Source organism: Leopardus geoffroyi, chromosome C3, assembly GCF_018350155.1.
Source record: "Leopardus geoffroyi isolate Oge1 chromosome C3, O.geoffroyi_Oge1_pat1.0, whole genome shotgun sequence".
NCBI lineage: Eukaryota > Metazoa > Chordata > Mammalia > Carnivora > Felidae > Leopardus > Leopardus geoffroyi.
Window position 1 is genome coordinate 72,065,404 of NC_059338.1, and position 24,529 is coordinate 72,089,932.

A 24,529-nucleotide genomic window follows, 5' to 3' on the forward strand; every position below is an offset into this window, starting at 1 on the left:
CCGCGCCAGCCGCATAAAGAGCCCGCGCCGGCGGCTGGCCGCAGAGCTCGGTGCCGCCGCTCCGGCCGCTCTCCGCCGCTCTCCCTGCGCTGCCCGCGCTCCCCGCCGCTCTCCCTGCGCTCCGCCGCGCCCGCGCCGAGGACACCGAGGACCCGGCTCCACCGCGCCGCCGGCCCAGGGGCACTTCGCAGCCCGCCGCCTCCCGCCCGTCCGAGCGCCGCGGCCACCTGCTCACTCCCTCCGATGGAGCTGGACCACATGACGAGCGGCGGCCTCCACGCCTACCCCGGGCCGCGGGGCGGGCCGGCCGCCAAGCCCAACGTGATCCTGCAGATCGGTAAGTGCCGGGCCGAGATGCTGGAGCACGTGCGGAGGACCCACCGGCACCTGCTGACCGAGGTGTCCAAGCAGGTGGAGCGGGAGCTGAAGGGGCTGCACCGGTCGGTGGGTAAGCTGGAGAGCAACCTGGACGGCTACGTGCCCACCGGCGACTCGCAGCGCTGGAAGAAGTCCATCAAGGCCTGCCTGTGCCGCTGCCAGGAGACCATCGCCAACCTGGAGCGCTGGGTCAAGCGCGAGATGCACGTGTGGCGGGAGGTCTTCTACCGGCTGGAGAGGTGGGCCGACCGCCTGGAGTCCATGGGCGGCAAGTACCCCGTGGGCGGCGAGCCGGCCCGCCACACCGTGTCCGTGGGCGTCGGGGGTCCCGAGAGCTACTGCCACGACGCCGATGGGTACGACTACACCGTCAGCCCCTACGCCATCACCCCGCCCCCCGCCGCCGGCGAGCTGCCCGGGCAGGAGCCCGCCGAGGCCCAGCAGTACCCGCCCTGGGCGCCCGGCGAGGACGGGCAGCCCGGCCCCGGCGTGGACACGCAGATCTTCGAGGACCCGAGGGAGTTCCTCAGCCACCTGGAGGAGTACCTGCGGCAGGTGGGCGGCTCCGAGGAGTACTGGCTGTCCCAAATCCAGAACCACATGAACGGGCCGGCCAAGAAGTGGTGGGAGTTCAAGCAGGGCTCCGTGAAGAACTGGGTGGAGTTCAAGAAGGAATTCCTGCAGTACAGCGAGGGCACGCTGTCCCGCGAGGCCATCCAGCGCGAGCTGGACCTGCCGCAGAAACAGGGGGAGCCGCTGGACCAGTTCCTGTGGCGCAAGCGGGACCTGTACCAGACGCTGTACGTGGACGCCGAGGAGGAGGAGATCATCCAGTACGTGGTGGGCACCCTGCAGCCCAAGCTGAAGCGCTTCCTGCGGCACCCGCTGCCCAAGACCCTGGAGCAGCTCATCCAGAGGGGCAAGGAGGTGCAGGATGGCCTGGAGCAGGCCTCTGAGCCCGCCGGCCCCCAGCTGCCCGCCGAGGAGGAGGCCGAGGCCCTCACGCCGGCCCTCACCAGCGAGTCTGTGGCCAGCGACCGGACCCAGCCCGAATAGAGGGCGGCCCAGGCCGCAGCCCGCCCGCCACCCCCCACCCGTGGCCTTTGTCAACCAGGACTGTCCGAGCCGAGCCGAGCCCCGCGCGGGGGAGCCCTCGTCCCCCGCCCGCTGGGCACCCCACCTCCGCCTCCCGGCCGGACTCGCACAAACACGCGTCATCCAGACGTGGACACTCTCCCCCCACCCCCCCAGCAGCAAAGGAGCCCCCCCCCCATCCTGCGGGGCCCCTGCCTCGTCACCTGCCTTTCTCCTGTCTGTCTTTCCTGGCCCCCATCCGCACCCTGCACACTCTCAGGCCATGACCCGACTTCCAGGCTCCCTTATTCCGCCCCGCGCCTGGGCCCTCCGGGCATTCAGAGGTCAAGTGTCCGGGCGGCACAGGCCAGTGCGCACCAAGCTCGAGGGACACCCCGGAACAGACGCGAAGACAGACCGGTGCCGCCGGAACCCTGGCTTCGGCGCGCTGCCTTCTCCTGGCAGTCGCTGCGCGGCCGGCTGGCACTCTCGTCGCCGCCTCGGGCAGCTGGCCAGCCTCGGGCCACGAGGCCCCTCCTCCTGGAGGACAGCTGAAGCGTAAGACGCAGCAGCAGCAGCAGACCTGGCGTCCTGGTGCCTCCTGGCCCCTCAGGTGAGCCCCTGACCCACGGCACCACCCCGGGGGGGGGGGGGCGCTGTAGAGTAGGGAGGACCCAGGGCCCGTCCATTTTCCGGGTGAGCCCACTGAGGCTCAGAGGCATCCCCAGCGAGTTAGCTGCAGGGGTGAGGTGTTGGGGGGCTGCAGCGCAGAGCGGTGGGGAAGGAGCGGAGACCCCAGGGATCGGGGAGGAGGGCTGGGGGAGTGCTGAGCCAGCTCTCACACGACCCGACCCGGTGCTTTCTCCTCAGCATCAGTGATTCACACCAGCCTGGAAAAGGATCGGCTGGGCTCGATGACTCACCCACGGCAGGCGGAGGGTCCCACAGGGCCCGAGTCCTCACACTCAGCTGAGGAGCCGGGAGACTGACGACAGGTAAGGGGCCCCATCTCTCCCACCGAGACCCTATCCCTCAGCTGTCCTTCCCGGGACCCCAGGCCCGGCGGCCCCCAGCGGCGCTCTGGGCAAGCCGGGGGGCCGCCCCATAACGTCCACCCACACCCTTCCTGCGGAGCTCCTCCCAGCCTCTGGCCTGTCCCTGACCCCCCCGTGTCTTTCTTTCAGGTCCCAAGGCTCCCACAGAGTCTTTGCTGCTTGCCTGGCACTTCCCCTCCCTCTCCTCCTGCAAAGCTGCCTGCACACGAGGAGACGTTGAGGTCGGCGAGAGGGGCTGCAGAGAGGACAGGCCCGGCGGAGAGCTGGAGGTGAAGACGGGCCAGCGTGAGGGCCAGGGCCTGCCGCCAGGCCTGCCCCGCTGGCCACCAGCCCTCCCGCCCCCAGGTCCGCTGTGGCTGGAGTCGGGGTCTGCCACCTTGGGCCCTGCCTCGCTCCAGCCCGGGAACCCCCGGCCACGGCACGGCGGCCGTCCTCTCCTACCAGAGCTTTCCGGGAGCTCTGACGCCGAGGCCACAGCCTCTGCTCCCGCCCGCAGCCCCAGGCCCGCAGCCCCAGCAGTGCCCAGAAGCCTTTGCCTCTGGGGCTTAAGCGGGCTCTCTGCCAGGCCCCGCCATTGCCAGGGTCCGGACCCCCACCTCTCCAAACACCAGCACCCCGGTGCAGACTGGCCACTCAGGTCTGTAGCCCCAGCAGGCCCTGTCTGGGGGTCCTCCTTTCCACCTGTCCAGTGGGGGTTCCCAGGTTCAGAAGACTGGTGTCTGCAGAAGATTCTGTCAACCCCCGACATCATGCACTCCTGCCAGCCCCCCCAGATTTTATTTTTGCACATAAGCCATAACCCACACTCACAAGCTGGCACGGGCTGCAGGGAGGCCCCAGGGTCCTCAAGAGGGTGTGGCCAGCCCTCCCTGTCCCCAGTGGATCAGGCCTTGATGTCAGGCCAAGCTGTGTGCAGCCCCCTGTCACCTTCCCTGAAGACAGACTTTTTAAGTTTTTGTTAATAAAACACTGAAACTTCTCGGTGCGCGCTGTCCTTTCTCTGTGGACTTGGGTTGGCGGGCATGGAGTGCGGAGGGAGGCAGCTCAGGGTGGTGGGTCCCTGGAGCCCCCACAAGTGCAGACTGAAGGGTCTCTGGGGACCTAGGGAGCACAGGCCCATCACCCCACAGGCCAGTTGGTCAGGGTCCTGGATCCTCAGGGTAGAAGGGCCTTAGGGGCTCCCCCCACAGAAGCGAACGCCTGAGGCGGCCGGCAGTGGGTGAGACTGGGCGGAGCCCTCGTTGTAGCTGAGCTGAGCACTGTGCCCCCAAATCCTCCGCCCACTGCCTGCTGGGGTGTGTGTGGTGGGGGTGTCCTAAGAAGTCCGCTGCCAGGGCTCAGCCCACACGGAGGCCTAGGGCTAGAAGCCAAGGGGGTCTTCTCGGGCATCGAGCCCCGGGGACCCAGGCAAGGCAAGATCCCCGCTGGGAGGTGACCCTGACAAGTCCTGGGTCATAAACTTGGTCTCTCCAAGCCTGTTTCCTCATCTGCAAAATGGGCATACCATCACTAATCTAATCCATGCGTGGGTTCGAGAACTGGGACACGAGGGCCATTCGATGCCCCATGGGCAGTTGGCCTCACCTGCGTCTGTGGGGTCACCAGGCCCCCAAGACAGAGGGAGAGATAGCCTGGTGGGGGCTCAAACCCCTATTCCAGCCAGCGTTCAAGGAGAAGCAGGCCCAGTGGGGGCGGATGGTGAGCGGTTGGTTGTGAGCAGTTTTCTTGCTCAGTTGTGGGCCCGGCTAGGCCAGTGCATAGGCCGTAGGGCAGGCTGGAACCCCCCTCCCCCCCCCACCTCCCACCACCACCCCCACCTCCCACCACCCCCCCCCCCCCCGGCCGGGCTCAGGCTGAGCTACTGTGGGACAGCTTCTTCCTAGGTGATGCCTCAGCTCTGCTCTTAAGACCCATCAACGGATTGAGCCAGACCCACCCAGATTGCCTTGGTGATGATCTCCCTTAAAGTCAACTGACGATAGGCTTCGGTCACACCTGCAAAAGGCCTTCATAAGAGTTTGATTGGATGCCCGGGGACGGTTCCCTAGCTAGGCTGACGTGTACAAGTGACCAGCCCCAGTGCCACAGTCATGGACAGGGGCTTGTCAGGTACCCAGCACAGGTCCTGCCCCTCCAAAGGGGCTGCTCTGCTCCGGGGGCGGTGGGGGGCAGTGCTGGGCCAGGCAGCGGGGGCAGGGGCGGGGGCAGGGAGTGTGAGCCCCGCCCAGCCTGGGGAGGGCTGTCCCTGCTAGAGCTTGATGCAGCATCGTGGTGGAGGACGCGGCCTGCTGGGCACACAGGGGAGACCCGGGGCGGGCAGGAAATGAGCCCGAGCAGAAAGCAACACCTGCCACAAGGAAATGTCGTCACCCTCCGCATGGAGAGGGCTGGCGGCCCTGAGCACGGTGCACCCGTGGGGAAAAGGCAGCCTCTTCCCTATTCTTCCCTCGTATTTCTTTTAAATAATGGCAACTCTGACAAGAATGGGGAGAGGAAATTGACGGAAACAGGAGGCAGGGGCACCATGGTGATGCCTGGGAGGCAGGGATTTCTCCCGGAGACAGGCTACAGCTCACATCAAAGGCTGGAAACTGTAGGGGCCTTTTCTTTTCAATAACAAGTTACTTCCGGTAATCGGTAATCGGGTAATTGTGAAACAGGCTCTCAGAGCACTTGCAGTAAGGGAGATGTGGCTGAGTCCCTGTGTCCTCAGAGCCCGGCTGAAGGCGGAGCAGGGGGGGCCGTGGGGTGGAGGGGCCCAGCCCCAGCGACTCTGGGCACAAGATGTTCCCCATAAGGGCCCGCCTCACCCCTCCCCGGTCCCGCGTATCCATTGTCACAGACCACCCAGCCTCCTCTCCTGACTAGAGTGTGGGGGAGACTGAGGCACGGGGGGGGGGGGGGGCTGTGCTTGCCTCCTTTTGGGGATCAGTGCTGGGACTGGAGGCAGGGCATCCAGGAGCCCTGGGGGGCTCACCCTGCCAACCCAGCTTGGTGGGGGCTTCTCAGCCATGTGGACGTGAGCTCAAGTTCCCAGGGATGCCTTTTCTAGAAAATCAAGTCTGCCCATAGCGCTGGCGTGAGGGTCCGTGGGCAGGGTGCCCAGGCCGCAGTGGGTGCTCAGTGGGTGCCCTGCTGCCCCTGCAGAGCTCAGGGGGGACTTGGGCCTTGCATATCCCCTGAGGTGCTGTTGGGGATGGGCCGCTGGCCGCAGCAGTTAGGAAACTGCCTCAAAGGGGCACCTGGGGGACTCAGTTAGTTAAGTGTCCCACTTCGGCTCAGGTCATGGTCTCACAGTTTGTGGGTTCAAGCCCCGCGTCGGGCTCTGTGCTGACAGCTCAGGGCCTGGAGCCTGCTTCGGATTCTGTGTCTCCCTCCCTCTCTGCCCCTCCCCTGTTCGTGCTCTGTCTCTGTCTCTGTCTCTCTCTCTTTCAGAATAAATAGACATAAAACAATTGTTTTTTAAAAAAGGAAACTGCAGGAAGAAAGGGGCTGGGGAAAGTGTAGCAGTCAGAGGGAGGTCAAGCTGCTGTAACAAAGAGGCCTGACAAACAAAACAGCTTATTTTCTGCCACATAAACATGTGGCTGGCAGCTGGGCTCTATCTGCTTACTCAGGACCTTCCGAGGGCTCTGCCACCCCCAGGCCACTGTCTCCGTCTGCTGGTGAAGGCCAGAGGAAGGGCCCAGAGACAGGAAAGGCATACCGTAGTGTTTAGGCCCAGGGAGGCCCGGGGAGGAGGCCCACCGCTGCCAGCCACAGCCAGCACAGGGGATGCTGTCTCGGGTCCACAGGCAGCTGCAAAGGGCCCACACGCGTGCAGGAGGGAGGGAGAGGTCTCGGTGGACAGCCGGAGGACAGAAGGCCACATGGAGGACCGTTTGGGGTGATGTGAACTCCACCCTGCCCAACGAAGGTCTGGCCTCTGGCCTCGGCTGCTGGGAGGTCACCGCCAAGCCCGGGGACATCCAGAGTCCAGCGTCCTTGTTTCCCCGGGGCTCTGGGCCACACGGGATCAGCTTGGCCTCCCGAGGGGCCGGAGACTGAGGTCAGCCACGTGGGCAGTGAACCGGGTCTACGTGACGGAAGCCAGATAAAGGCCTCGCACGCCAGGGCTGGGGGCTTAGCCGGTTGGCGACGCTGGTGCATGCCATCACGTCGCTCCCCACGGCCCCACAGGGAGGGGACAGTTTGCACCCTCCTGGGCCCTGCCTGGTGCGCCCCAACCCCTGGCTGATGGTGGTGTGTGTCCTTTCCCCGTGATAAACCGTGACTGCGAGCGTGACGCCCCCTGGGGGTGCTGGGAGTCCTCCTGGCGGACGATCCCGGGGACCCCAGAGTCTACAGCTGGCATCAGAAGTGAGGGTGGTCTGGAGGATTGTTCCAGGTGACATCATTTCACAGGTGATGTGACTCTAGTCCATAAGGGACTTTTAACTCCAAGAGGATTTAGGATTAGCGTAGACACTTAAAAGAGAGATGGGGCGCCGTGGTTCAGTCGGACTTCGGCTCAGGTCACGATCTCACGGCTCACGGGTTCAAGCCCTGCCTCCGGCTCTGTGCTGACAGCGCGGAGCCTGCTTCGTATCCTCTGTCTCCCTCTCTCTCTCTCCCCCACTCGTGTTCCCTCTCTCAAAAATAAATAAACTAAAAAAGAAATTTAAAAGAGAATCAACCTCAAAACGTTACCATCTTTGCCAAGAATTTGTATGTGCTTCATATTTTAAGCATTTTCACACTGCAGACAATTTGGCTGATAGAAATGATGCCGACGCGGACTGTCTCACTGGGCCCCTGGTTACACTCGCGGCTTTGGGTAGAAACCATATACGATTTTATGTACAGTGTTGGAACGTTGGGAAGAGCTTAAGAACCACCATACCGTTCAGCATCATTTACTGAGTTTATAATAATTAAGTTTTTGGAAACTTCACAACGTCTGACAAAGTAGATTCCATGTAGAACATGTTAATCTTATGGATGTAGCTTAAAAGGCTTGAAGACAGGGGCACCCGCGTGGCTCAGTCAGTTGAACGTTGGACTTTGGCTCAGGTCACGATCTCACGGTTCGGTTCATGGGTTCGAGCCCCGCATCTGGCTCTGCACTGAGAGTATAGAGCCTGCTTGGGATACTCTCTGCCCCTCCTCTCCCCCTGCCCCTCTCCCCCTCCCTCTGCCCTTCCCCCCTCTCCTTACCTCTCCACCTCTCTCTGCCCCTCTCCCCACCCTCTCTGCTCCTCTCCCCTCTGCTCTTCCCCCTCTCTCTGTCCCTTCCCAGAGTGCTGGCCTGCCACAGGCAAGGTCTCTCTCTCTCTCTCAAAAAGAAAAGGCTTGAAGACATAAATGGGACCAAACGTTACTTTGAAGTGCCCTCAAGTGGCTCTGAGCAGTGAGGACTGCAAGTGTAACTTGGAATCTGAAGGGAAAGCTTGGTTGGGGGTCGGTAATTGGCCTGTTCCCGCACTAGTTAAAAGAACAAAGTGGCCTCTGAGCCCTCGGCCCAGCACAGGAGCGCTCCCTCGCAGGGGACTGCCGTCCCTGTGCCCCTTGAGTGACTGGTGGCCACTGTCCAGCTGACCTGTCCTGCCCCCGATGCCCCCGCTCCCCATCTCGTCCCCTGCTCTGCTCCCCGGGCTCCTGCTTTTCCTCCTTCTTCCCTCCTCTTCCTTTCAGTTGGATCTCTTTGGGGTCTCCGGGTCCCTGTTGTCTCTGTCTCCATCTCTCTCTGTCTCTCTCCCTTATGACAGGATTCCCATGATAGGGTCCCCTAAGATGGGGTCCCTAGAAGAGGATCCCCTAGGACAGGATCCCCTAGGACGGGTTCCTCTAGGACGGGATCCCCTAGGACAGGATCCCCTAGGACAGGCTCCCCTGGGACGGGATCCTCTAGGACGGGATCCCCTAAGACAGGATCCCCCAGGATGTGATCCCCTAGGACAGGCTCCCCTGGGACAGGATCCCCTAGGACAGGTTCCTCTAGGATGGGATCCCCTAGGACAGGATCCCCTAGGACAGGATCCCCTAGGACAGGCTCCCCTGGGACGGGATCCTCTAGGACGGGATCCCCTAAGACAGGATCCCCCAGGACGCGATCCCCTAGGACAGGATCCCCTAGGACAGGATCCCCTAGGACAGGATCCCCTGGGACGGGATCCTCTAGGACGGGATCCCCTAAGACAGGATCCCCCAGGACGTGATCCCCTAGGACAGGCTCCCCTGGGACAGGATCCCCTAGGACAGGATCCCCTAGGATGGGCTCTTCTAGGACAGGATCCCCTAGGACAGGCTTCCCTGGGACGGGATCCTCTAGGACGGGATCCCCTAGGACAGGTTCCCCTGGGACAGGATCCCCTAGGACAGGATCCCCTAGGATGGGCTCTTCTAGGACAGGATCCCCTAGGACAGGCTCCCCTGGGATGAGCTCCCCTAAGACGGGATCCCCCAGGACTGGATCCCCTAGGACAGGCTCCTCTAGGACAGGATCCCCTAGGACAGGATCCCCTAGGATGGGATCCCCTATGACGGGCTCCTCTAGGATGTAGGATGGGATCCTCTAGGACAGGATCCTCTAGGACAGGATCCCCAAGGACAGGCTCCCCTAGGACAGGCTCCCCTAGGATGGGTTCCTCTAGGACAGGATCCCCTAGGACGGGATCCCCTATGACGGGCGCCTCTAGGATGGGATGCTCTAGGACGCGCTCCTCTAAGACAGGATCCCCTAGGACACGATCCCCTAGGACAGGCTCCCCTGGGACAGGATCCCCTAGGATGGGTTCCTCTAGGACAGGATTCCCTAGGACGGGATCTGCTATGACGGGCTCCTCTAGGACAGGATCCCCTAAGACAAGATCCCCCAGGATGGGATCCCCTAGGACAGGCTCCTCTAGGACAGGATCCCCTAGGACAGGCTCCTCTGAGACAGGCTCCCGTAGGACGGGATCCCCTAGGACAGGATCCCCTAGGATGGGGTCCCCTTCGACAGCCCCATATTCTCAACCTGGAAACTGAGGCACAAGGAGGTACAGGGACAAGACCAAGATTGCCATGAACCGGCTAGACTCTTGCTCCCCATGCCTCCTGCCTGGAAGATGCTGGCAACAGTGTCCTCACCGGAGGGATGTTTCTGAGCCCACACCCTCCCCCACTCTGTCTGGCACACGCTCTCCCTCCTGGAGGCAAAGGAGCGGGCCGTCCTGTGTCTACAGGAGAGCGCTCTGCTTCGGGCCCTGCCTTTGCCCCCACCGACCCCTGGTTCCAGATCCAGCCCGGACCGTGAAGCTCCCCGAGCTTCTTCCTCCGTGGGCTCCTCCACCAAAGTCCCCGCAGACCCGCCACCCAGGGGCTCCCCCCAGGGGCTCCTCCACGCTGCTGCGCTCCCAGCCTCTGCCCTACTTTCCAGGCAGTAGCCGTCGCCTGTTTCTTCCAGGAGGGAGGCTGGGCAGACGCAGCCCCGCGGCCCTGGGCTCCGGGGGCCCCAGCATGGGGCCAGGAGCTGCGAGGGGGTCCTCCGGCCCGCAGCCCCCATTCCCCTCTCCGATGGAGCCTCAGAGCCGGACCGGCTGCCGTATGGACCGGGAGGTGGAGGCCCCGGAGGGGCAGGGAGTCGCCAGGTGAACCAGACGGCCCCCTTCGAACCTCTGTCCGCTTCAGGCTGAGTCTTTGGGGCCGCGTGAAAGCCGGACATCCGGCAGCAAGCTTTCCTTCCTGGGCCTCGTCCTCTCTTGTCCCCCCTCCCCTCCCTCTGCAGCCCCACCCGGGCACCTCTGCGGGCACGCCGCTCCCCTCCCTTAGCCACGCCAAAGCCGCCCTGCCCAGATGACCAGACGACCCCAGCACCGACCCCAGGCCACCCTGGGGGACGCGGGTGAGGGCAGCGTGGCCTGAGCCGGGAGCTGAAGCCAGACCATGTGTCACCGCCAGGGGCACCCCAGACCCTTCACCACGGCTGACCAGCCCCACTCTCGACTCTGCACCCGAATCTGCACCCTTCGCCCTGGGCCTCGCGATGCCCCCCAGTCCTGGCTGGAGCCCGCTTGTCCTCCTGCAGCCTCAGACTGCGTCTGCAGGGAGCCCCAATTCCAGACCCCTGCTCCCAGCTGCCGCCCCGCTGTGCTGGGGAGGTGACACCTCATGGGCCAGAAGCCCCTTTGGCAGGCCTCCCTGGCCTCCTCGTCCCCCTCCTTCCCTGGCCCCCCCTCTCTGTCTCTACCTCTGCCCCCTTCTCTCTGTGCAGCTTCCTCTGGCCCCTCCCGTCCTGCCAGCCACTTTGTCCTTCCAGAATCCCTTAGAAGCAAACCTCCTCCTGCCACCCCCCCCCCGCCCCATTCCCTCCCGTAGGCCCCCGCCCTCTGCCTGGCTCTCCCCAGCTATTTCCTGCCGCCCACCCCTGTGCACACTGCTCCAGAACGCCTCCTCCCTCGGACCTGCCCTCTGCAGGAGCCCTGGACCTTGGGCACAGCCCCACCTGAATGACTTCTGAGCACAGCGTCCTCGGCTCAGGCCCAGAAAGGGCCGGGGCAGGGGGCGGGGCCCGGCGTCCCTCTCCGAATCCCTTCCCCCGTCCACGGCTGGGCCCCAAGCTTGGCTCTGACCCACGGGAGGACACGCGCCAGCCGCGCCCCCCTCTGCCCCGCCTCTGAGCTTTGGTGCCACACAGAGCGTGCCAGGCTCCGGCCCAGGCACCCGGAAGAGGGGCGTCTTGTTTAGAGGCTGTTCCCCAAAGACATCAGCTACTTGATGAGGGAGCGAGCACCCCGCCCCAAGGGTAACCGGATGGCTCTAGAAGGAGGGTCAGACCGGGGACTTCTGAGGCCCTCTGACGCCTCGCTTGCTCAGTCCTCTGGATGGCGCACCGGGAGCCACAACGCTGCCTCCACCCCCTCGCAGGGACCGGCCACCGTCCGCCAGACTTCTATTCATCCTCCAAAGCCCTGCTCTCTGTCGTTCTCTCCTCCGTGTCTGGCGTCTTCCATTGCCAGGAGTCTGGGCTGTGAAGGAGGCTATTTTTAGCCTCTGTTATCCCCGTAATTATCTTGTCTCTGTTTTGCCCTGTACTTGGTAGAGTTCCGCCGGAAAAAGTCTGTCTCCACACTCGGGAAATGGGGGCGAGGGAGACCCTCACCGTGGAATGGGAGGGCGCCCCCCGCGGCGCTCAGAGAGCCCCCCCGGGGAGCTCTGCTCTGTGCACGACCCGCCAGAGACGTTGGCCCCACCTAACCGAGGCCAGGAGGACTTTACAGGAAACCGTGACCCCTCCGGCCACAGGGAGCTGGGGATCCCAGGCCGTGGGGCTGGGGAGGGCCCCCACAGCCCTGGAAGTAGGGCCTGGCCTGGATGAGGCGCCCTGAAACCACGTCCGTAATGAATTCTTGTCGGTGCACGTTCAGACCTGGCCCTGGAGAGCAGAAGCGTCGCTTTCCCCCGACCCCCGGCTGAAGCAAGATCTGGCGGTCCACTCAGACCCCACATCTCCCGGAGCCCGTCGCAGTCAAGAAGGAACCCGTGTGCTCCCGCTGCTCCTCGAAGCCTCCGAGGAGACCCTAACTGGGGCATGCTCCTGTGCGCAGGTGAATCGCCGTTGTGCGGGGCTCCGGGTCAAGAAGAGAGACAGCGCTGCTGTCTGGGGCTGTGGGGTTCCGAGATAGGCGCCTGTGGGGACAGAGGCACGGGACGAGGCTGCTCGGCCGGCGGCGGGGGGGGGGGGGCGGTGATGTGGCCCGGGGTCTGGGGCTGGGACGCCCCCTAGGACTCCAGTTCCTGGGCCCCGGACCTCAACACCCCCCCGAAATCTGACGTGTGAAGCCGTCGGGCATCTCTGCGTCCAAGCTTCCTTTGGCTGCCGCTGGCCTGGCCTTAAAGGCCCTTCCAGGGCCATCCCTCTGTGGTTATTTCTCCCTGGATGCTCGTTTTTGGAAGTTGTTGTTCCTTATTTAGTGTGTTCCTGCATTTCTCCCCTGCCCCATCATCCAGGTGTTGCCATGGGAACCAGGCTGTGGTACCCATGGCATCCTTGATGGATGAGTTTCAGGCACCTGTGTGTGTGTGTGTGTGTGTGCGTGTGTGTAGTATGGGGTGTGTGTGGAGGGTGGTAGGGGTGTGTGTGGAGGGAGGGGGTAGGCGTGTATGGGGAGCAGCGGGGGCAGGGGCTGACAAGGGCCCCTGGGGTTCCGGATCCATCAGGAGGCGCAAGGGGGTGGTGATCAGAAATCTCCATCATTCGTGGTCCCATCACCGCCACTGTCCTGTTCCTCACGGTGGCCCCTCCTGCTGTCACCATCCCAGCCGGGCTGACATCAGTGTCCAGAAAGGCCCCCAGTGGCCTCACGTCATCCCCCGTGCCCTCACAGCTGCCCCCTCCCTCCGCCTCTCCCTTGACGACCAGGACCAGCGGCACGGCTGAGCCCCCTCCTCGTGTGGCTTGGGCAGCTGTGGCCTCCGCGCTGGCCGCGGGCCCCCAGCAGTGACATGGGTCAGAGTGCCTGCCTCCCGCAGACTCACTGGGCTCCCGTCCTCCCCCTCAGTCTCCCCATCTCTGCGGTGGCAGCCGTGAGGTCACCGTCACACCTGCAGAGTCCTCCCCTGGTATTCGCTCCTGGGGCCCAGACCATGGAGGGTGGGGGGCGGAGGGGAGCGGGGCTGCCGTGGTGGTGGGGGGGCTGCGGCGCTAAGAGCAGCTCTGCGCTGTCTCGGTGCCAGCGTCCCGATGAGCTGCGTGGGAGGGAGAGGAGAGCCAGGAGCCCGCAGGGCCGCAGCCTCCTCCCTCCTCCTGCTCTGCCTCCCCCCTGCCCGCCCCCTCGCCTGCCCCCATGCCAATGCTGGGGCCGTTGGGGAGGGGATGGGGCGGTCTCTGAAAAGCCAGAAGGAGGAGGGGGGGGGTCTCATCCCAGGGCAGAGCCGGCCCCCAAACCACGTTCTGCTCCCAGCCCTGCAGATCCCACAAAGGATGGTCGGGGCGGCGTGTTGCCTGACGCTGACCACTTCCTCACTGGCAATGCTGTGCATTTACCGGGTTAAATAAAATGTGTGATTTAAATGAATTTCTCTGGTTGCCAGAACATTGTAAGTCACATTCGCGGCTCGCTCTCTGTTGCCGGGTGCTGGGCGCCTCACCCAGGGGACATCCCCGGGAGGGGCAGGGGCTGGTCGGCTGGGCCTGACCGCTGGGTGAAGGGGCCGGGTCCCAGGGTTGCGGGAGCTCTGGCTTCCCCGGCCTTCATCCGGGAGCCCTAGGGGCCCCAGAGGCTGTGAGGGGTCTCCAGGAAGAGGCCAGAGTCACTGCAGGGGTGTGGTTCCCGAGCCCCGAAGCTGCAGGGAATTGTTGCCAGGAGAGATCCCAGGGGAGCCAGCCTGCTTCCCTCGCAGGGCCAATTGGGTGCTTATCCAACCGCGGGAAGGGATCCCTCCCACAAAACCCACACCAGCTGAGATGCGGGGCTGGGGCTGAGCCTGCAGCCACCCTGCCCCCACAGTGGCACCCCAGCCCCGCTCCAGGGCAGGCCCTTCTTCTTGCCTTCTGCACTCCCTCCCTGGGCCTCAGCCCCCCTGGGGGCAGCTGACCCACCCCCCCAACCCAGGGGCTCCCGTCATGGTCACCCCAGCCCTCGGGGACCTGGGTTAAAGACTCCTGGGCTGTGCCTGAGGCCTGCCCTGTGGACTCTTGCGAGGGAAGGAGTGGAAAGTGAATTTCTAACAGGCCTTCCAAATGTTGTCATGGTGATGCGGATCAAAGCCCCTGGGGTGGGGGGGACTCCCTGTCCCATCCCCACATAGGAGGCCACACTTCCCTTGCCTTCAGTGAGGGCACCTGAAGGACAGTCAGGTCAGTCTCAGGGGAATGGCCCAGGGGGCTGTGGATGGCTGCCTGTAGCCCCCCCAACTAGCCGGTGACGCCTTCGTCCAAGAGGTGCCACCTGCCTGTGAACACGGAAGTCCAGAAAGGGGCTGGGGACCGGCGGGGCCTCTGGGCCCGGCCCACAGACTGAACCCTTGCTCATGGCCTCCTCCGTCCCCTGGCCTTGGATGTGGGGCTGGGTGGTGCCGGTGCCCGGATGTGTGTGTGTGGGGGACTCGGGGCCTGCCCCCCAAGATGCCAGCCAGTCTGTGCCCTGGACTCAGCTGTTCAGAGAGCCCAGACTTGTGCGGCCAGGCCCTCTGCGCCCGGGTCCCCCGGCGGGGGGTGCGGCCGCCCTCCCGGGAGACCTCCGACTTCCACCGGCGGGCAGCTCTGTGGCCCTGGGACACCCATCAAAATGCACATAATTCTTGTCCGTGGAAACCCTGCTAAGTCTGGTGGCAGGCAGGTGACCACTGCCCCATCCACCTGCAGGTTCATTTCCACATTCCTTCTTCCCTGTGTCCGTGTGGGGCTCTGGTCGGAACATCTTGCGGGTTTTGACGGGGAGTCAACCCTTACCGGGCACGAGCTCTGGCTCACGTGCGTTTCTTCACCTTCGGCCAGAAAACCAGAATACGTGCTTCCCTTCACCTGCAGCGACCCGGGCCCCATTGAATCTCAAGCCTTCCTGGAGCCCCAACCTCAGGCCTCCCTAGAGGTTTTCCTGGGGATCCTCAGCCTGTCTGGCTCCTGCTACCCCTCCTCTCTCCTCCTGGACCTGCCTGCAGCCTCCGCCTTGGCCCTGTTTCCTGCTGTCCTCACAGCTCTGCGATGGCAGGTGGGCTCCCCAATGGGGGCGGGGCTTAGGTATGCTAGAATGACCCCATCCCCCCTTACTTCTGGACCCTCACTGTCAGGACCAGGGGCAGGACCGTCACACCCTTCCTACCCCCGAGTCTCCAGCTCTGGTCCTTGCAGCAGTTCTGAGATGAGTCCAGCCTTCCGAGTCTGTTCATGCAGGCTTCCTCCTGCTGTTTCCCCTTCCTCCCATGTGCGGGGCCCGCTCCTGCCGTGTCCCCAGAAGCACCCCTTATTCTTTCCCTTCCCTCTCTTCCAAAAGGCTGGGTACTTCCATGTGCACCCCTCCCAGGACAGCCCCACCCCCCACCCCCTACCCCCCTACACTGCACCTTGTGCTACATTGTGTTACGTTGTCATTTTCCTTCCTGGGCTCAGTTCCTCATCTCCTCCAGGTTTGTTTTATGAAGCTAGTACTACCAGACAGAGACAGTACAAGAAAGAAAGAAAGAAAGAAAGAAAGAAAGAAAGAAAGAAGGAAAGAAAGAAAGAAAGAAAGAAAGAAAGAAAGAAAGAAGGAAAGAAAGAAAGAAAGAAACAAGGAAAGGAAGAAAGAAAGAAAGAAAGAAAGAAGGAAAGGAAGGAACAAGGAAAGAAAGAAACAAGCAAAGAAAGAAAGAAAGAAAGAAAGAAAGAAAGAAACAAGGAAAGGAAGAAACAAGGAAAGAAAGAAAGAAAGAAAGAAAGAAAGAAAGAAAGAAAGAAAGGAAGGAAAGAAGGAAGGAAGGAAGGAAGGAAGGAAGGAAGGAAGAAACAAGGAGAGAAAGGAAGAAAGAAAGAAAGAAGAAAGAAGAGGGAAAAACACAGATCAGTGTCTCTCATAAATATAGATACAAAGATCCCTAACAAAATAGAAGCAAATAGAATGTCGCAGTGTATAAAAATAATCATGTACTGTGACCGAGAGGCTTGTTCCTGGGGTGCAAGGCTGGCTCAGCATTTGAAAATAAGCAATGTAATTCACCATATTAATGGGCCAAGATGATAAATCACATGATCACGTCTCTTGATACTGAAAGAGTAGTTGAGAAAATGTAACACTTTGGTCACGATAAAAACTTGCAGAAAAATAGGAATCGAAGGGAGTTCTCTCGACCTGATAGTCTACAAGAAACTTACACCTAACATCACACCAGTGGTAAAAGACCAAACGTTTTCCTCCTAAGATCAGGAATACTGGAAGTTCTAGCCACTGCAATAAAGCAAGAAAAATACATAAAAGGCGTACAGATAGAAAGGAGGAGATAACACTATCCTCATTTACAGATGACACAATCGTCTGTGTAGAAAATCCCAAGGAATTTACCAAAAAAAACCTTTCGAGCTAATAAGTGGGTTCAATAAGGTCACAAATGAGATCAACACACAAAAATCAGTTGTGTGGGGCGCCCGGGTGGCTCAGTCGCTTAAGCATCTGCCTTCAGCTCAGGTCATGATCTCACGGTTCGTGGGTTCCAGCCCCACGTCGGGCTCTGTGCTGACAGCTCAGAGCCTGGAGCCTGTTTCAGATTCTGTGTCTCCCTCTCTCTCTCTACCCCACCTCTGTTCATGCTCTGTCTCAAAAATAAATAAACATTAAAAAATTAAAAAAAATCAGTTGTGTATTTCTATGTACCAGCAATGAACACGTGGAAACAGAAATAGAAATATCATTTACAGTTGCTGGGGAAGAAATGAGATACTTAGGTATAAATTTAATAGAACATGTTCAGGCCTTGTCTGCCGTAAATACAAAAGATTGATGAAATTCAAGAGGCTCTAAATAAAAGAAGCGACATACCATATTCATGGATTAGAAAAGTCAGCAGGGTGAAGATGTCAATTCTCCACAAATTTATGTAAGTTTTAAGGCAACTCCTGTCAAACTTCCACAAGGACTTTTTGTAGCTGTGGACAAGATTCTTCCAAAATTCTAAAATTTACAGGAAAAGGCCAAGGAACCAGAATAGTTCCTAGAATAGCTGAAATAGTTTTCAAAAAAGAAGACTCAGGAGTCAGGGATCGATCTACCCACCTCTGAGGCTTATCACGACGTCGCTGCAGTGATCAAGACCGTGCAGAACTGGGGGTGGGAGGGGTGCCCAGGTCGGTGGAACAGGACACAGGACGCAGCACCCAGGCGGGGACCCCCGTGCGGCCCAGCTGGTCTGCCTGCCTTGCAGGGAGGACACGTGTGAACACCCAGCGCAGCTGGAAACCTCCCCCTCCCTCACCCCGTGGCTCCCACGACCCCACGACCCCCACAACCCCCCACCACTGTGTAGGCAGCCCCTCCTGGAGGCCCCCCATCCCTGACTGCACGCCTTGGGGAAGGGAGGGGAGAATGGGGATGGGACAGGCCCTGGCTGGGCTAATGGGGGCGTGGCCTGTGGTTGGCCTTTTCCCACCACTGCTGCACTAGGATTTGAACACAGCTCCCGTCAAGTTCCTCCATCGGGCCAACTTGCCTGGTTATTTCCCTTTGCTGAGCGTACCTTCCCTCCTCTGTGCCAGTGGCTCACTTCTTCTCTGGAGACCGGCAGGGCCACCCGTGCCCACCAACTCTACGCAGGGAAAGGTCTCGTAAAGGGGTCTCTTCAAAACCTCTATGGCTTTGGGGAGACTGGGGGGTTCTGCATTACCATTGCCCTTGATGGGTTATCTGGGGTCTTAGATGACCCCTATCTTGCCTCCCTCCCTGCTTCATTTACATGTTTGGAGAGATAGTGAGTTCCCCAGCCTTGGAGGTAACCAACCAGAACCTGGAATGCCAGGGACGCTGTGGAAGGGACTTCTGTCAAGGAGGCAGGAGACTGGTCACGAAAGTCCTCTCTGGGCCCGAGAGAGCTTCTCCCAAAGCAAGCTGGTCCTTTGGAAGGAGCCTGCTGACGGGGTGGGGGGTAATTTCAGCCTTGAGGAGGTGGCCAAGGGAAAAGTGAAGGAATTGTCAAGTGACTGTCAAACCCTGGGAGGTGGAGGGACATCACCCTTGTGGCTCTGCAGCTGTCACCTCACGCTTGGTCCTTGAAGAAACAACACCTTTGTGATCAGAGTTGCTGGATTATTCACGACAGAGCAGTGAAGCATGACGACCCCAATAACTTGTTAGTGATGGTGGGTCCCCTCCGCTTGGTGTCTGGGAGACCCGGCTGAGCCGAAGAGAAGCTGGTGACAGGCTCCAGGAAGACTGAGGGTCTGACCTCAGGGCCCACGCTCCTGGGGGGTGCCCGGCCCGCAGGAAGCCCTTGGAGGTGACGGTCTATTGTCCCGCGCATCATCTGGTCCCTGAGTGCCACTGACGTCGCTGCAGGGTGCTGGGGGCCAGAGGTGATTTTGGGGCTTCACGGTCCAGTGAGGGGACAGACCCCAACCAGCAAACACAGTGCAAAGGAGGTGTCCTGGCAGTGATGAGGACGTGGTGTCCGTGGAGCCAGTGACGACGGGGTCAGGCAGTGAGGTGGGAGAGGAAGGGGGTCCCCACGGAACCCCCAGGAACAATAACGTCGACTCTGCAGGTCCCACCGGCTTCCCGCTCTCAGCCGGGAGGCAGGAGGGGCACGGACTGTCTACACGGGCTCCGGGCTGCCCGTTCCGACCTCTGATGCTGTGAGAGGAAGACTATCTCATCCAGGCAGGCTTGGGCCGCGTCGGCTGACCGCACTTCTGGCTGGGCCCTCCTTGGCTAGCTCAGGGACACCTGACCAGGTGGGGGCGCTGCTGAGTGCCAGCCTCTCCAGGGGCCCCCGGGGCCTCGACCCACACCGCTGCTTCCGGGTCATACCAGCGGCCCCAGCAGGGAACCCTCTCAACAGCAACAGGCACAGAGGCCCTTGCCATGTCCCAGGCCATCGCTGGTGAGGCGGGGGGGCCAGCGGGGGGGTGACAGCAGCAGCATTCGGAGCCAACACGCTCCGCCTCCCCCTGGTGGGGGGGTCTCCTTCTGATGGGGTTCCATCAGCAGGGGAGGGGCCCAAGGGGATGGGCACAAGAGTGTCTCCACCTGATATGGGGACGCGGCCTGAAGGCGCACGCCTGTCCCTCTGCTCGCCTGGCTTGGCACCCGGCCTTCTGGGGACTTCCACGCTCCTGGCAAGCACACCGGCACCCCCTTCGTCAGCCCCTTTGTTTCTCCCCTCCCGCTGGGGCTGGCGGGCAGAGTCCCCGCCTTCTTTCTGGTAGGCCCCAGTGGTGGCTCGTGGTAGGGACCCGCTGGGACCCTGCAGGTGAAAGAGGGACATGGGGGAGGGGCGTCCTACATGTGCCAGAGGTGACTGGAGGCGACTGCAACTTGGCTTTCAACGGATCGGCAGCAGCCCCTCGACACGGCTCTCCCTCACCCACTGTGCTCTGGGTGCCCAACGCTGGGTGCTTATTTGATACTCGAGGGAAGAAAGGAGAGGAGACGGGAGGGAGTGAGGAGAAGCCGTGCGGCCCGCTGGCCTCCGGCGGCCCCCCAACCGCAGGCTTCTGCTTCTTCCTGAGTCTGCCCAGACGTCACCGTCCTGGCCACCGTTTCCCTGATTACCCACTCTGAGGACAGGACCTGGCCCAGGTCGCCCAGCCACCCCACCCCCCCGACGCTAGCCTGGTGAGTATAAGCACCAAGTCCTCAGTCATCCTATTTCGCTGTCTTCCTGCCCCAGCACGCTGACAAGCGGCTTACAAATAAATGCTCAGTTTACCTTCATCACAACCCTATGCCACGGCTGATGTTTTACACGCAACTGAGGCACAGAGTGGCTCAGTGACCTGCTCGAGGCCACACAGCATGCGGTGCGGGAGCACAGCTGAGCCCAGGCCCTGAGCAGGAGGGGCCCTGGGGGATTTGGTCGGGCTGACCGCCGCAGGGGCGAGCCCTGGCCTGGGGTTGCTTGGCTGCAGACATCCTGAAGCACCCCCCCCCCCCGCCCTCCCTCTGCCGAGAAGGCTGCCCCTCCTGGCCTTCCCTCCCTCTCCATCTGCGGGCAGAGCAGGACCCAGAGCCGGGGCCCAGGAGGAGAGTTTCGGGAAGGGCCTCTGAGGCCTCTTGCCTTGTCTCAAGTGCGGCGTGAAGCCCGAGTCTGATGGCAACCGGGCGCCATCTCCCTGTGGCCAATACCCTGCTCCTTCCTGCTGCTTTGAAGCCCCAGAAGCCTCCCTTCTGCCAAAAGGCAAAACCCGAATCCAAAGCCTTGCGTTTGCAAAGGATACTCGCCCCCTGCCCCGCTGTGGGGGCCACATGCGGCCCCCCAAGCACCCCCTTCTCCGGGCTTCACCCTTGCACACAGCACTCTGGGCCCTGGACCGGCTTCCCCTGCTGTATGCCTTTGTACGCTGTTCCCCCCCAGTCGCGTGCCGCAGTCTGGCAAGCTCCTCCCTCTGCTTCAGGCCCCAGCTCCAATGCCCCTTCCTCCAGGAAGCCTGCCCTGATTCTCCCCGGCAGACCTGGACGGTTTCCACTGGGCGCGTTTGAATGACTGTTGCTTTAGGAGTCTGCCTCCCTGGCAGGCTGAGCCCCCCTTTTCTTCCTTTCCCGAGCTGACGGGGGACAGTACATTCTGGGTGTTCAATGATCATATGTGGAATAAGTGAGTCAGATGGTGACAGCCTGTCGCGGGGAGCCGTGGGCTGTGACGGGACTCAGCGGGGCCTGTGTCTTTCCCATCCCACCTCTTCCCCACAGGGAGGGGTCCGTCCATCTGAAGCCGTGAGGCCCCCACACCCTGCCTCCCCAGCTCCACGCGGACCTTGGGCGGCAGGGAGAAAGTCAGCCTGGTAAGGCTCACAGAGTCACCAACCGCAGGTGCAGAGGCGGCCCCCCTCCGTGGCACACGCTTGGGTTCCCAGGCTCCCCAGTGTGACCCCAGGGCTCCTGCGGTTCAGGGCCTCCCTCTGCCCAGGGGTCCCTCCGGGTGGGGGTGCCGGAGCCCCCACACTGCTCCGTCTGCCGTCTCCATTTCTGTGCACCTGATTCTGGGTTTTCAAACTCTGGCAGTGATGGGTGCGTGCTGAGGAACTGACACCGGGTTCAGGGGCTGTGAGGACGTGCGGCAGGCAGGGGCCTTGTCAGCTGCAGCCCTGAGAGCGGATCCCCTCCGAGGGGCTGGAGGGTGGACGGCCCTTGGACAGCTGCCTGGGAGGCCCCATGAGCCGAGCCTTCCCCAAGCACTCTGTCCACTCCATGCCGCTGACTCGGGACCCCTCTGCCCCTGGCTGCCTTCCCCCAGCACCCTGCGGTCACTCACATGCAGCTCGACCTTGGCCACAACAGGGCTTGTCCCCATCTCTCAGATTGCTTGTCCTGCCCCCTTCGCCCTGCCCCTGCCACCGAGCAGCCACACAGCCCACTTGTCTCCAAAAGCCTCGCGGTTATGGTGTCGAGGTGGGATTCCTTCCCCCCAGCCCCACCCCATGCCCCTCCCCTTCTCCCCACCGCTGCCACTGTCAAACCCCCCATGACCCCCCCCACCTCGGCCTGCCCATCCTCGCCCCTCCTCTCACAGTGGTCCCCCCCAAGAGCACCCAGGGCCCTCTGTCCCTCTCTTGCCTCCTCCAAGAAGCCTTCCCAGGCTGCTCCTGATTCCACACCCACTCCAGGGTGAGGGCCATCCTCCTGCTTCCTCAGATTTTTGGCCCCCCAGCCGCAGGGCGATGGCCACACCACGGGCACCTGCACTCTCCTGTCTAGAAATTGGCGCTTTGAGTCTTGGCCGCTGCTTGACTTCTGACGCGGGTTGTCACCGGCCTCGCCGGCTCCTGGGCAAATGCACCCTGGCCGCCCTGCAGCCCTCCTTCTCCAGCCGAACTCAGGCCTGTTTCCCCCAGCCCCTCGCTTCCTCCAGGATGCCCCTTCCTGGCAGCAGGATGCCTCCCAGCCCCCATGCCGTGCTCCCAGCCTCGGGAGGGGCACCCACTGAGCACGGGGCCTGGGGGCACCAAGCCCTTGGGCTGGGCAGGGACCTGCCAGTGGGGTACTTCCCAGTGCCCTGGCGCCCCCCACTTCCACTCAGAACCACCACTGGGCTGCATGCTCTACCCTCCAGGTGGCTGCCCGCCCAGTCCCAGCGTGCCCGTGGCCCCTGCCTGTGGCCTTTCTGCTCAGAGCTTTGAAGCAGAGGCCAGCCAGTGCCCAGTCCCTCCCCCCTAACCAGCCACTCTTCCCCAGACAGCCCTCGTCATCACAGAGATGGCACGTGCCGCCGGAGGCCCAGGAACTGAGGTCCCCGTTCAGATGTGGGGCCCTCGAGGGACACGTGCCCACAGTGTGGCCTGAAAGTTCGGTTCCACCTGACTGCGATCTGGAGGTGTTGAGGGTCTTTAGCGAGCCGCCCCCCGCCGCTCCGACACATCTCAGGGCCACTCTGGCCCCTCTTCTCGTGGCAAATGGTCCAAAGGGCTTGCGGGGGTTGGGAAAGCCCTTTATGTGTCCCTACAGTGCCCCAGAGCCTGGACAGGGCTGCATCAGGGTCCCCCACCCCGCCCCACCCTCCCCACCAATACCCTCCAGAGCTAAGAGCTGTGGGCCTTGACAGGGAGTGGGGGGCACAAGTGGGGAGACAAGCACCCCCCCGGCAGAAGGTTCCTCGGGCCACAGCTTTCAAACTGCCCAACAAAGCGGCCGCTGCCTGTCCTGGGGGAGGCCTCATTCTGGGGCTTTCTCTCTACACTGGGCTCCCAGCCTCCCGATGGCCTCACTGGTGGAGGCCTCAGGCCAGCCGCCCACAGGCCCCCCGTTCTGAGCCCGGGACCCACCTCTCTCACGGCACTCATGGCAGGAACCCCCCCATTGGACCGCTTGTGGGGTCACCCCCAGGTTCCTTGGGGCCCCATCCCTTATCAGCCCCTGCTGGTGGCTACGGTGGCCTCAAGGAGCCGGTTCACATTCTGCTTGCCCGCCTGCCTCTCCTCCAGGGCAGCGGCACCTTCTGGGGCCTCACCCCGAGCTCATCCGAGGGGAGGGGGCCTCTTTCTAACTCCGCGGTCTGCAGCCCTGGGATTTTCTCTGCCTGGGGAATTGGAGAGCCCCACTGTTGATCAGGGATGCCCTGGAGAGCATCCCAGAGACAGTGACGGACGTACAGCACTCTCAAGGGGACCTCTTCCAGCGGCCCAGGAGAAAGTTCTTACAATAAAAACTCTTAACAGGTGGAGGCTCCTCAGGGGAGTTACGCGTCACCCTGTTCTCAGGAAGGCTCAGCAGTGCACCTGCTGGTGGGTCTGGGGTGGAGGGGGGGGGGGGGGTCCCGGTGGAGGGCGCGGCCGAGGCCCCCTGTGGCAGTTGCCAGGGAGGGGACCCCTGGTCTGTCCCAGCCGGAGGCTGCTTTCAGTCACTGAGCAGCCCTGGGGGGTGGTGAGGTGGGTGGGAGGGTGGGGAGAAGATCCCTTGGGGAGCACTGCCAGGGAGGGGCTTGGCTTCCCCCGGGGGGCAGTGGGTGTGGCTGCACCTCCGAGTGCCCCTCAAGGGGAGGCCATCACGGAATACGCCCATGGGCAGGTGGGAGCAAGTCTGCACCCGTTTTATATACTCGAGGCTTTTGGGGGCCTGGCCCCCGGGCAGCACCCGGATGGTGGTGCCGGGGACACACGCCTTCGAGGGCCTTCATGGTGCTGGTCAGAAGCAGGCAGGGGTCTCTCCAAAGAGGGGCCCCTCGAGCGAGGCCTGACTGCCGCTTCCCTGCTGCGACAAGGCAGGGTGGGCACCGCCGTCTCGGGCCCGTCTGTCTGGGTCAGCGTCCAGGCTGGGGTCCCTCTCGGCCTCAGGAGCAAACCCGCGGCCATGCGCGCCCGGAAGGCCCTCAACTGCCCATGATGTCGGTTGGGGATGGAATTCTCAGGACAGGGTGGCTGTTTGGGAAACAGGGTCAGCTGGGGAAACGCGGTTTCTGGACCCACTTTCTCAGGAGACGTGTCCCCACTGAGCCCTGGGATCAGAGACTCGGAGACTCACGGAAGGAAGGCCGCCCGGAGGTATCCACCCTGACCTGAGGCACAGCTGAGCCGCCCGTAAATGTGCAGCTAGAGCCACACCCACAGGCCTTTCGAAAGTTTTTGTTAATGTTTATTTCTTTTTGAGAGAGAGAGAGAGAGAGACAGAGAGGCAGAGCAGGAGCAGGGAAGGGGCAGAGAGAGAGGGAGACACAGAGTCTGAAACGGGCTCCAGGCTCCGAGCTGTCAGCACAGAGCCCGACACGGGGCTGGAACTCACGAACCGCGAGATCGTGACCTGAACCGAAGTCAGATGCTCAACCGACTGAGCCCCCCAGGTGCCCCCGCCACAGGCCTTTCTAGATGCCCCCCAGCACTCAGGGCACCACACTCACAATCACAGACGATTTTGACAGGGGCCTCCGGTCTGCATGACGTCCACGGGGCC

The 24,529-nt window shown here is 62.3% G+C and overlaps 2 protein-coding genes across 9 annotated transcripts in view; both read left to right on the plus strand.

Moving 5' to 3' along the window:
* The first annotated feature begins 36 nt into the window (after window positions 1–36).
* ARC (activity regulated cytoskeleton associated protein) lies at window positions 37–3,486 on the plus strand. The gene is made up of 3 exons (XM_045453462.1): window positions 37–2,065; window positions 2,323–2,447; window positions 2,637–3,486. Exon 1 carries the CDS (start codon window positions 244–246, stop codon window positions 1,432–1,434), a length of 1,191 nt encoding a protein of 396 aa, XP_045309418.1. The 5' UTR covers window positions 37–243; the 3' UTR covers window positions 1,435–2,065; window positions 2,323–2,447; window positions 2,637–3,486.
* A 20,054-nt stretch (window positions 3,487–23,540) lies between these two features.
* Window positions 23,541–24,529, plus strand: part of LOC123585385 (maestro heat-like repeat family member 5) — a 31,193-nt gene continuing 30,204 nt past the window's right edge. Inside the window, exon 1 of one of the 8 annotated variants that reach the window (XM_045453472.1) lies at window positions 23,541–24,123. In XM_045453472.1, coding sequence (XP_045309428.1) covers window positions 23,758–24,123 — 366 coding nt within the window. In that variant the 5' untranslated portion in view covers window positions 23,541–23,757. The remainder of the gene's footprint in view (window positions 24,124–24,529) is intronic. The other 7 variants (XR_006706127.1, XM_045453469.1, XM_045453466.1 and 4 more) reach the window with 7 other exon arrangements.

Coding starts and splice junctions, on each gene's coding strand:
- ARC (XM_045453462.1), top strand. CDS start 244: ATGGAGCTGGACCACATGACGAGCGGCGGCCTCCACGCCTACCCCGGG.